The 12,812-nt window shown below is 36.8% G+C and overlaps 1 protein-coding gene across 3 annotated transcripts; it reads right to left on the bottom strand.

The window, feature by feature from the left end:
• Window positions 1–413: 413 nt before the first annotated feature.
• anxa3a (annexin A3a) lies at window positions 414–12,710 on the bottom strand. 3 transcript variants are annotated; one of them, XM_083912021.1, is made up of 14 exons: window positions 12,682–12,710; window positions 11,454–11,494; window positions 11,316–11,363; window positions 11,111–11,198; window positions 10,178–10,272; window positions 8,190–8,303; window positions 7,428–7,518; window positions 7,233–7,312; window positions 5,769–5,825; window positions 5,589–5,682; window positions 5,361–5,456; window positions 4,770–4,828; window positions 3,984–4,106; window positions 414–825 (listed from the first exon to the last, which is right to left on the bottom strand). In XM_083912021.1, the coding sequence occupies exons 2-14, from the start codon at window positions 11,466–11,468 to the stop codon at window positions 763–765; spliced, it is 1,023 nt and encodes a 340-aa protein (XP_083768147.1). In that variant the 5' UTR covers window positions 11,469–11,494; window positions 12,682–12,710; the 3' UTR covers window positions 414–762. The 3 variants fall into 3 exon arrangements, with proteins under 3 accessions (XP_083768147.1, XP_083768148.1, XP_083768146.1); XM_083912022.1 differs by lacking the exon at window positions 12,682–12,710 and adding an exon at window positions 12,599–12,629; XM_083912020.1 differs by lacking the exon at window positions 12,682–12,710 and adding an exon at window positions 12,411–12,449.
• Window positions 12,711–12,812: the final 102 nt, after the last annotated feature.

The raw sequence follows: 12,812 nt of genomic DNA, 5'->3' as shown, positions 1-12,812 counted from the left end.
ATTCCTCCTAAATATAAATCAAGTATTTAATTGTGGCACCTTAATTCTTTGTATTTACAGAAATGTGCGCTGCATAGATTATGAAAGCGAGTATTATATAGAGTACTTGTTATCTGTAGTACCAAGCTTTCGACATTTGGAGTTTTCAACAGTAAGAAGATCAATAACATTGTCAAGTTGATTTTTCCTTTAGGTTTCCTTTAAATAAAGTCCAACTGTAAGTTTGGGAAGTTGTTTCCTGTCGTATTTTGTGGATGGAAAGGGCTGCAACTAACGATTATTTTCATTATTGAGGAATTAGTTATTCGGTCAATAGAATGGTGAACAATGTGGATCAGTGTTTCCAAGAGTTCAAGATGACGACAAATGTCTCGTTTTGTCCACAACTCAAAGATAAATCTTTAAAGCATGACTCAAAACTATTACTTTAATAGTTGACAACTAATCGATCAACAGTTGCAGCTCTGGATTAAAAATGATAAAATGACAAAGATGGAAATAAAGACAGCGGGAGTAAAAGAACAAGGATGTTACTCATCATTTCCCCTCGTCAATCAGACAGAAACAAAACTGAATTTCATATTAAAACTTTGGTTGATGTTTTGAAATTTGAAAATCAATCTTTAATGACTGTGTCACATCGCACGCCGTCTGTCTCTCTGTTGCTGTGAGGCTGTAAACGAGTCATCAGTTGGTAGTTTGGAGATGAAAGTAAAGAAGTTGAAGATGAAGCAGGTTTCTTCCTTCGGCCTCAGGTGTTAGTTAGTCGTCGTCTCCTCCACAGATGGCCTTCACACAGTCCCCGAAGCTGTCCGACAGATCTGACTGGAGAACACAAGCGAGAAAAAAGGGTCTTCAAGTACAATTCTGTGTTTTTTTTACTCCATTTCATTTCCATTTTATGCTGCTTTATAGTTCTCCTCCACCACAATACAGAGAGAGATATTGTACTCTTTTACTTCATTACATTAATTTGACAGCTTTTAGTTACTTTTGCAGAATCCTATTATTAAAACAAAATATGAATCCACTAATAAATGATGAGGTATAATCAGGGCGTGTCCACATAGCCTCTTTTTTTATGGCAGAAAGGCGCTGGCTTGAAGTGGGATTTGTTTCTATGACAAAGACATTGATGTTAGCTAGGTTGCTACACCGCTTACAACAAGAAAACACTGTACTGGGATAAAAGCGCAACAGTCACCAGCTATAGTCAGCGTCCGGCCGATCTGCTCCCACAAACAAGCTTTTTTCTGTCTTTGTCGTGATTTAATGTTTCCTGAAAAGTAGCGACGTGATGACACCAGCGCGCTGGGGAAAAAAAGGCGCCTTTTCTCTTGGCGGCAATTTACGCAGTGGGATAAGCCAGTGAATGTTCTCATTTGTCCAGGTCATCGTTGTCCCCAAAGCAATTTCAGTCAAAAGCAACTGGACTTGGTTATTTGTCTAGGAAGACGTTTCACCTCTCATCCAAGAGGCTTCATCAGTGCACCAGTCCCAGCCTGGTCAGATGCGTTCATGAACTGATGAAGCCTCTTGGATGAGAGGTGAAACGTCTTCCTAGACAAATAACCTAGTCCAGTTGCTTTTGACTGAAACTGCTTTGGGGAATACGCATTGGGATCAATTGAATAAAAGGCTCTGGTGCCCAGAAAAAAACTTGCTAAGTGGACAAAGGCCCTTAAAGATTAAGCGACTCAGCAGCATATAAAGTGATTAAATTAGCCGTTGCAACATTAAAGTGATGAACACATTAATGCATCAAAATTAGAATCCATTAATATACAGTATTCTTAAATGAGCCATTCAGCATAATGACGTCTTAAATGATGCTAATACATTTAAGATTAAATAGAGGACTTAGATCCAGACCGATATAGCGGTCAGACATACATTATAGATATTATTGATCGATATCATTGGTGTTTACATTTCCTTATATGAGCTGATTTTTTTACAGAACATATAATGCAGAAATCATGAAATGGTGTCATATAGCTATTTTATTCATTTTTATTTATTGGTTATGTAAATAGTGACTGATACTGAACATACAGTTGGCCATTTCATTTATTTTTGACTGATACTGAACATGATGTTTATTAAGCTATTTATCAAATTTTTATTTATTCTGTAAATGGTCCGTAATTGACTGATGCTGAACATGAAGATTATTTAGCTATTTATTTTACTTTTTTAATTCATTCTGCATTTTAATGGTGACTGATACTGAACATACAGTACTATTTAGCTATTTCATATATTTGTTATTTATTCCGTATTTATTCCGTAAATCAATTGAATGATAAAAATATTTATAATAATAATTCATCTATTTGTATTATTTTATTTATTCTGTATTTAAATGGGGACTGATACTGAACATACAGTGCTATTGAGCCATTTATTTATTTTATTTATTTAAATGTCAGCAATTGACTGACACTGAACATGTGGCTTATTTAGCTCTTTATTTCATTTATTATTTATTTCAATAATCAGCAATTGACTGATGACATGATGATTATTCATCTATTTATTTTATTTATTCTGTATTTAAATGGTGACTGATACTGAACGTACAGTACTATTTAGCCATTTCATTTAGTTTTATTTATTGGTTATATAAAGGTGACTGAGTAAAAAAAGAGTAAATAAAAATAAAACATAGCTAGATGGTACTGTATGTTCAGTATGGATTAGTTGACAATGTAACACATTATATTTGTAATGTGTAATAATGTTAAAGATTCTTCAATAAGGTTATTTGAGCAACTTTGCAAAGTCATATCTGGTGCAAAAAAAAAAAAATGTAATTATTTTTTATTCCAGATCGAACATTTTACTATCTCAGCTGTAATATCAGTAGTTTTCCCGTCTAAAATCTGCATCGGTGTTAAAAGTCCCGTATCTGTGCGGCCCTAGAGGTTGCATTGAGTTACAGAAGCTAGTAAAACAGCGGTTGGCCTGTAGATGACGCCACAGCCTCGAGGAAAGATCTGTGTGACTAAAACTTCAATATTTCTTTCAAATGATGGATGTTTGCTTGTCTGAGAGGCTGAGCTACAGCTGCTGTAATTAGAATCAAGCCATTGGCTGGATGTGGCTTTGATTTACCGCCTTGGACACATCAGCTGTCTTTTAATTAGCCTCTTGGGCTGCAGCAGATGGGGGTGTCTTTTTTAAATCTCTAAATCATTTGATCAGGACTGGAGACCCAAATCCACCTGTGTGCAACCACAAGGTGTAAAATAAAAGAGCACCTAGAAAAGACCCACGCAACCTTTACCACCCAGCAAAACACATCTCTCACCAAATAAACAGTTTGTATTTGACCTATGAGTTACTGTTTCACAGCTCCAGTCCTCCTGCAGTGTCAGTGCAGTCTTTGTGTGTCTCAGAGGACCTTCTGTGCTTCTGCGTTCAGAGATATCAAAGTGGCTTGCCAGATAAAAATCAAGCTGTTGTCAGTTTCGGTCAGCGAGATCATTCTTCAAACTCCGACGACTCGTGAAACTTCAGACAGTAAATCCACAGAGGCCAGAACCAAACAGATCGGGCTCTGACAAATCCTCTGATCACACTTTTGGTTGCAGTGAATTGATGTTGCTGCAAGGATCCAATTAGTAAAATGTACTCTGATGAATTCAGGCTGTCCTCATCCTCTGTTTGTACATATACACCAACTATGAAAAGTAATGAACTGTAATTTGTGCGTAATCCATGTTTTTATTACCATAGAAATGACGTCGGAGCAAAGAAGGGAATCAGGTGAGGTAGTATAAGAGGGCAAAACTCCACGTGGGGAGGAGGGACTTTCACCACAAGCTTTTTTATGATACAAACTGTGTACAAACGAGTGTCTCTGATGCCTAAACGTTACGTGTCAGCGCTTTCATTGCACAGATATCATACGAACCCGTAGGTGAGAATGCTTTACTTTTATAATTTGAATGTAACGTTGATAAAAAGTAGTTCCTCACCTCGATGGCGGAGTGCAGCGAATATTCATAGAGTTTCTTGAACTCGGCTCTGATGTCCATCAAATCGATCTCAGACCGGCTAACCATGATCCGGGTCAGAGTCGACTCGTCGGTTCCAGCACCCTAAAAACACGTACATGCAAGAGGGAAATAACTGTTACACTTGTAAACATTAATTCATGTACAGTATTTTTCCTGCATTAGATCTGATGACTTTTCTCTCAATGATATAAAAATAAGCACGTAACACTGAACTCTTTTGTCTGAAAACCTTTACTCTTGCTGCATCTCCCCTGCACGACTCTACTCAACTCGACCTTCTGCAGCCTGCAGGACTACACATACGCTACACACACTATGTCGTGTAATCGACAAAGTGCAGACATTGTTGCAGATGAAAGGATCCAGTGAGTGTTATGAGCCAGGGGTTGGTCGGTGGTGGACAATAGCTTTGTCCTAAATTCATTCTACAGACTGATTCTAAGCAGGTTTTCAATTGAAGTGTGTGGACATAGGAAAAATGAAACAACAAATGTCTTTTTTTAATGGACCTACTATCGTTGGGTGTGTCAAAGTTGGGCACTTAATGTTGTAATAACTCCCATACAGTAAAAAGGGAGGACATCTATAGTACTGCTCAACGACTGCAGAACGCCGTTTTATCTAAAAACAAATACTCTCTGCTGAACAGCTTCATATTATGTTGCTGTGAGCGCGACATTGTTTGCGTCTGTACAATGTTCTACAATTGCAACATAATTATGCAATAACAACAGCATCATTCACCTTCATGCAGTCATGCAGGCGTTCTGCAAAGTAGGCCGGTACACTCTTCACACATTTCACTGCAGGAGGCCAAAATATAACAATGTGGTTAAAACAGTGTTAATACAAAGAGAAAATTATTTGAAAGTTGCTAAAGCTAGTGACGTAGTTCCACAAGGTTCTGTACTTGGACCACATCTATTCACCATCTCTTCACCTTGGGCCAGAACACCTCCGAAACCTATTATCTAAATATATAGTTACTTTGGATGGTATTGCCTCGGTCTCCAGAGTTAGCTTCGATCAGGATACATTATTTATTTAATTTATTGTAGAGTTGGTTGACATAAAAATGACAAATTCTTAAACAAAGTTATTTGTTCAGGAAAGCAGCCTTTTCAATACCTTTGCTGACTTAAATCGTTGCACGATTCAAATAGAAAAGGTGTATTTCTATAGTATATATTTATATTAAAAATATTGACTTCTGTGAGGTTGAAGATAGATTAACTTCTTTGAGGACTTTCCTCAATATATTGTCCGCCTACTTTTGGCTGCATGGTCAAATGGTGTGAAATATAATGTGTTAGAATTTTAAGTTAGAGCACGTACCGACTGCCACCAGCAGCTCCTCCAACTCCCCTGACATCTCTCCTTCGATGCTCTGCTGCAGGGTCTTTCCACTGATGTTCTTGTATTCAACAAGAGCTACGCAAAAGAAAAAAAATCTCACTTTACATTTCTAAATTACTCCAAATTCACCATAATTTGTAAGAACTTTATTCTAGTCCAGATTAAACACATAAGTTATATAGTGATAGAAGTTAAGACGTTGCATACTTTGTCTCAGTTGAGGTATACTCCTCTGGCAGAGGATGTCAACAAATTTAGATTCATCGGTGCCCCACTTCTTCTCCCCAGCTTCGTAAAGGGCCTGGGTGGAAAGAAAGCAAAATAAAGAGACTTTTACACAGTATATATAAAAAAGATTTTCTCTATAAAACATGCTCAAACACTCACCTGGGCGTCTTCTCTTGCCAGCTCTTTATCTACTGCGGTGCTCTCGTCCCTCTCGCCCTGGAAATAACATTTTAATCACATCAAGCACCCATCATTTTAAGCTGCACATGCCTCTTTAAACTACGGAAGCCCTTAGAAGCAAATTAGAAAAAGAATTCTGGTGATCCATTTTATAAATCTGTTAGAAATATAGGGTAGTTGTGCGTTTCAGCCTCTAATAAAAAATATTTTCCCCTGCAAAAACAAGTTTATTGCTGCAATCAAACGATTATTTTCATTGTCCATCAATCTGTCGATTTTTTTCTTGATTAATCGATTAGTTGTTTGCTCTATAAAATGGCAGAATACGGTGAAAAATGTGGATCGGTGTTTCCCAAAGATGACTCAAATGTCTTGTTTTGTCCCCAAAGATGTTCATTTTACTGTCAAAGAGGGGAAAAAAACCTGAAAATATTCACATTTAAGAAGCTGGAGGCAGAAAATTATATTAGATAAAAAAAAAAAAAAGACAAAGTGATTAATCGATTCTCAAAATAGTTGGCGATTAATTTTATAATTGACAACTAATGGATTCATCACTGCAGCTCAGTGCACTCTAAAAACAAGGTATATATATTGTTTTGTAAGGACATAGGGTAGTGGCGTACTTTCAAAATATTACAAACATTTACAAAAATGATTTTCACCTGCAAAAAAGAAAAAAATCCAACCCTTTCACAGAAAAAAAGGAACTTAAAAAATCCCGGCAAAACCTTTTTCAACCTGTTATCTTATAAACACATGAGAGAAAACTTTAAAAAATGGATTACCAGAACTTTATTTCTCACTTGCCTCTTAGGGCTTCCGTATTAAAACACTTTCACTAAACTGCCATTGGTTGGTTCACACTCCCAAAAACCTGTTGTGCAGACAAGCCTCGTTCAAACCAGTACAACTTGTTTTTTCTCCCTTTATGTTCAGTAATTATTATGAGCTGACTGTTTGTTTTGTACCTTGTTCTTTGTATCTATCAAACCAATAGGGAAGGAACACGTAAGCTGTGAATGTGACTAGATTCCTTCAAGAATAAAATGATGTATACAGTATGTTTAACTTAATTATGTCTCTAAGTAACAAATAAACTCCACTCTCGTTGCCGTTTGTATTCAGGTTTCCTACACCTTCTCCAAAGTCAAATTCAAGCATTACAAGGTGCATTTTCAAGCTTTCTGCGCACTGGTAAATTACCTATTTATATACCTATATGTACATAGGGTATGCTATTTATTTTTACTTTACAAAATCATGTTTTGTGACAACTTTCAGAAGAGTGACAAATCTAAGGAGACCTAAAGATTCAAAATGAGTCTCTTTAAGCAGATTTGGCATCCTGTAGAACCTAAAATTCAAGCAGTTTAAAGCGCGTTTCAAACCTTGAAAACACCACATTAAAATCAAAGAAAACTCTGTATTGTGATGACAAACCTCAGCCAGGAGGAGAATGGCGTCACCAAAGTCACCGGACACTTCCTCCCTCAGGTCAAGGCTCAACTTCTTCTCCGTTTCTATGGAGGAAAACATCCGAAACAAACTTTTTATTCAGATAATTGTAAATTAAACAAATCATAAAAACTTATAATAATAATAATAATAATAATAATAATCCGTTTCATTCTTTACCTTCTAAATAGACGTAATTGAGAGCTTTGATTTGTTCGTTGGATCTCGACGCAAAGATTTCAATCAAGATGCAGTCTTCTGTCCCAGCCCCCTGAGACATCACACACACACAGTTACTTTACAACATTTACATCATGAAATAAAATGAGCATGAGCTGAGATTTAAGTTCACACAGGACCACCACCATATATATTGTTTGTTTTTGTAAATGTCTCTATTTTCAATTTATGAACCTTGACTTTTGCAGTGGTAGTTGTTTCATTTTCTTTCCTTTTACCATGTTTATCATGCACCATTACTTATAATTATGGGAAAAAGTCCTTGTATGTGAAAACCTTTTGCTAGGCCAAAAAAATTATTCTGTTTCTGATACAATATATTAAGTGTAGGGAATTTGAACACTTTGGGGGCACTTTTGAAATATAAAAATAAGGGCATAAAGTTGCTGTTTTTTAATACAGAATATGAAAAAAAAAATCATTCAGTAATCACCACCTTGTGCCCATATGAGTAAATAAAAAAAAACATACTATTGCTCTTAGAGCATTTATATGTAACAATGTAAGCAAGTGGTGTAAGTCTTGAGGGTCATTTTTCCCTCTCAATCCTGTTTTTTAGGGGCATTCTGAGATTTCTTAGGGCACTTTCGCCCTTTGCCCCTCTTCATTTCTGAGACTGGATACATTATATTTAGTTCAACTCTGCAAGCTGAATGCGTTTTCCCTCAAAAAGGAAAGGATAAAAAAGGGAGAAACACTGACGTTCATGGCCCGCATCACTTCATGGCAGTCGAGCACCGCAGGAGGCGTGACGAGTGCCACCAGCATCTCCTCAAAGTCACCGCTGGTGTCTCCTTTCAGGTCCTCCACTAATGTCTGTGACGTGAAACACAACCAGTCACTTTTCAAACAGAAGCACGCTCATATTTCATGCAACACACAGCCACTCCCATGCAAATACAGCCAGGCCTCACACACAGAAACTCTGACAACCAGTTACCATGTTGAAGCTGCACAAGACAATATTTTAATACAAAATCAGTTTAAATCAAAGAATGTGACGCTCTGGTTGAAAGATTCACAATAAAACGGTTAACAATGCAACAATTTAATTACATACAGCATGTGTCATATTCATAAATAATTAGGATTTCTATTGAATTAGGTCAGGCTATATCTATCCTGATACATCGTGTCTTGATAATGATATATATCCCTCATCAGTATTACCTTTATAGAGCTACTAAAACCAGCAATGTGCAATATTCAGTGTCATATTTTCAACTGTTTCAATCACAACAAATGAATACCTCCTTAACTATAACATACACACATACGTATATACACTCACCAGCCACTTTATAAGGTACCTGTCCAACTGCTCATTAACGCAAATTTCTAATCAGCCAATCACATGGCAGCAACAACATGCATTTAGGCATGTAGACATGGTGAAGAGGATGTGCTGCAGTTCAAAGCAGCATCAGAATGGGTAAGAAAGGGGATTGAAGTGACTTTGAACGTGGCGTGGTTGTTGTACCCATTAAAGTGGCCGGTGAGTGTATTTATATATTCTTTTATATTCCTATTTATACTTTTTTATTCTTTTCTATTGCTAATTTCTTTTTGCTATGTGTGAATATATGTGAGCATGCTACTAAATTTGGTTGTGTAATGACAATAAAGGAATTCTATTCTATATTGTATATAAAGTTTTACTGATAACTTGATAAATAGTCTATATGGACTTTAGTGCAAAATGAATGTAACTAATAATTAAGCTACAGCTAAATCATGGACTGTGTTTACATTAATGCACACAAATAGTGTGACGTAAAAACAGAAACTGCAATCTCCAAATGTTATTCCCCTCAAATAGCTCACGTCAGATTTCTGAGAAATATTTAGCACTTTAGAAAACACAACTGTTTATCAGGATGTCTCGATATATGATTTCATCCCGATTTTTGAAAGATGATAAATTATCACTATACATTTTCGCCCAGCCCTAGTCTAAGTTTTGCCTTTTAGGGCGCACTCCCACTGTCCGTCCGTACCGTGCTCTGTGCTTTAGGGCACTTGTCCCCCCTCCCCCCGGGTCCGGCACGTCACACGCATTGATGAGGTCATCGCGATGCGTCGCTTTGTTTAAAAATCTTTCCAGAGTTTTTGTGCGTCTTGTCCAACTGTTTTTGAATATTTTCATCCGACCAAATCTAAACACTCCACCTTTCGCCGCCATTGTTTTAAATGTCACTTTATGTTTAGTGCAACCGTACCGCGCCTAGGAGCACTCAAACTGGTCAAACGAACTAGACTTTAGCCGTGAAACGTGCTTGGGCACGGCACGGATGGACAGTGTGAGTGCGCCCTTAGACTGGTGTTAATGCAATAACATAAACAGAAACTACACTATTTTTTTCCTTCTTAAATTTGGACCTAGTTATAATATCTACAATATCTAAGAACTAATGGTAACAAATCAGAAACACCTGCAGCCAAACAAGAGGAAAACCTATGTGTGGTTGTGAATACAGGGCAAGGCTGAACTTTTTGTTATGATTTAGTCTAAAAATAGACACGACACATTCAGTGTAAATGCATGTTGCCCTTGAGAACCAGCTCATGTTTCAACATAAAAAAAATGTGCCAATGAAGCCGCATGATTTGTTTAAAAACTCATGAATACAGATTGTTATTCTCTCTGGATAAAAAGCATCTTTTAAATAACGTCAGAGGTGATCTCTTACTCTGCCAGTGGCTTCCAGATAAGCTTCACAGATGACCTGCCTCTGGTCGTTGCTCCGGTGGGCCAAAATGTTAACAAGAGTCTCCTCTTTGGTGCCTGGAACATTTCAGAAAAAAATAAAATGTGAGGAAGGACATCAATAAACATGAAAAAAGGACAACATAAAAAAATCAATTCAATTCAGTTTTACAGTGCCAATTCATAGCATAGGTTATCTCAAGATGGGAATGTGGAAGAAATGGTTCTGGCTCTACAAACAGAGCAGTTACTACAGATGCAATAAAATTAAGAAAAAACCCTTTCAAGTTTTGTCTGCATAGCAAAAGTATGCAATGCCTTTATTTTATGCCCTTTGCTAACTGTCTATAACCATTAATATTCAATCAATAAAATAAATACATTTCCCAAAGAAAGCTAAAACCACACCAGATTGCATGAAATCCACTAAAAATAACAGCTAAGATTGCAGTTAGTGCTAACAACTCAGCTAAGCTAGTTTCCTTTAGCGAGTTTAGCTGTTTTTCCTTCATAATTAGATTTGTCTGTCTATTTTAATTTACTTATACCAATATGTTTGTACTTCAAAGTGTATAAATTACATTTTTCTCAATTACAGATAAGAGTGCGGGCAATTTTTCAAAGTAAATTTCGTTTCAGCTTTAGCTAAGGCTAGCTGTAGCTTAGTGTCAGAGACATCCTGTCATGTAGGCTACTGAAGTTATGTTAGCTGGTGTTTCCTTGGAACGATTAACCTTTGTGTTATACAGTGAGTTGTTGTGTGTGTGTGTGTGTGTGTGTGTGTGTGTGTGTGTGTGTGTGTGTGTGTGTGTGTGTGTGTGTGTGTGTGTGTGTGTGTGTGTGTGTGTGTGTGTGTGTGTGTGTGTGTGTGTGTGTGTGTGTGTGTGTGTGTGTGTGTGTGTGTGCATTTGTGTACCAATTCCTTCAATAGCATCCTTCAGAGCCACAGCATCATCCATTGGATTAAAGTCTTCTATGGGCTTGATGGTTCCTCTGTCCCCAGTCTGGAGAAAGGGCAGTTTATATTGTATACTCGATCTTTTGTCATTTGGGCAATAAAAATAATTATAATAATAATAATAATAATAATAATAATAATGGAAAGTTTTTTTTGGACCTACTTTTGCTGAGAAGGAGGAAGGTGAGTTCACAAGATCGTCCAAGTCATCCTGCGGAGTGTTTATCAGTTTTGTTTAAAATGAACAATCAGTCGGGGGAAAAAGCTTTGTCCTGACATAATAAAACAGACGTTGGCTTACCCATAAAGACGCCATGATCCCAACAGGAAGTTCCCCTGTAACTAAACACAACACATACATTATTATTTTGGATGTTGGTGAGCTCTATTCTTGATGTATTATGATGATAATCCATGCATAAAACAGCACAAATTTGAAAAAAATGTTTATACAATGAGGAGGATACAGTAATAATTTATTGTGTGTATTATGTTTTATTGTGTAATTACTCCCTCCTCGACTGTGTTGTTCCTTTAATGAGCTAGAGCTTGTTTAGCTAAGTCAATAAATGAGTTTACAGTTGTTACGTAACAGCATAATTTAATCTTTGACAAAATTCTATTCTATCTTTTAACTCGACTTTTGATTTATTTCAGAGGGAAACTATTTTATCGATGTTGATAAATTACCCACAGATCCCCAAATTTCCTCCCAGTTCAATGCTAATTAAAAAAGAAATAGCCTGCTGGGACATTTTGTGAGATTTCAAGGCAGCTTTATCAGAACTGTTATATTTAGAACAATGAAAAAAAAAAAACCCAATCATCCTCTGTCCATACTGTAATCATGCACCTTATAGCACCTTTGGGTATTTTCTTTTTGATTTTTCTTTGTCTAACAGAAGGCTATACTATTTCTAAATGTACTGAGGTTTCTGTGTAGCATCTGTCAACGTCTACAACAGGATTAAGCCAGCCTTGTCATGTTGACACATCTATGTTTGCCCATACAGTCAGCTGTTCTTATGATGAATGGAAAGTAAATACACCTTGCTGCCTTATTACTGACGCCAGCATTCCAAATGTAAAGCAAAACAGGGCCTTTTTATCGATTATTTATGATCACAAACGTCGATCAATGAGAATAATGTAAGATATCAGATGAGATGAAAATAACATCCCATAGATGAAAGCACATTCGAGATTATTGAGCTGAGTTTAGAGACATAACACATATCATTTAATAGAATAAACTTACTGTTGAGTTGTAAGCGAGTAATTGGCCTATACATTCACTGTGAGACTTTAATGTATGAGATTTGACTACTACTTCTACTACTACTACTACTAATAATAATAATAATAATAATAATAATAATAATAAAATAAATATAATAATAATAGTTGAGCAGAACAGTAATCCCCTGTACAAAGCTCAGCTCTAACCTTTAATAATGTGACTCCAACAGCCAAACACAGAATCAAACGCGCTGGAGGACAATAAATGAACAGACACCAAAGAAGCTCACCTGCTTTATTTGTGGCTGAACCGGAAAAGTGCTGCGCCACACCTGTGGGAACAGATATCTACCTGAGGAGTCATCTGACCACGCCCACTCTGCGCAGACACGTGCCGCCTTCAGGGACGGCTCGGACATTT

This window comes from Echiichthys vipera, assembly GCF_963691815.1.
Source record: "Echiichthys vipera genome assembly, chromosome: 4".
Lineage (NCBI taxonomy): Eukaryota > Metazoa > Chordata > Actinopteri > Perciformes > Trachinidae > Echiichthys > Echiichthys vipera.
This window is presented reverse-complemented; position numbering and strand designations above follow the sequence as displayed.

Coding starts and splice junctions, on each gene's coding strand:
- anxa3a (XM_083912020.1), bottom strand. CDS start 12,444: ATGTATAGGCCAATTACTCGCTTACAACTCAACA. Junction 7,519..8,189: donor AAGTGATGCGGGCCATGAAC/GTCAGTGTTTCT, acceptor GTGATGTCTCAG/GGGGCTGGGACAGAAGACTG. Junction 5,683..5,768: donor TGGCAAGAGAAGACGCCCAG/GTGAGTGTTTGA, acceptor CTTTCCACCCAG/GCCCTTTACGAAGCTGGGGA.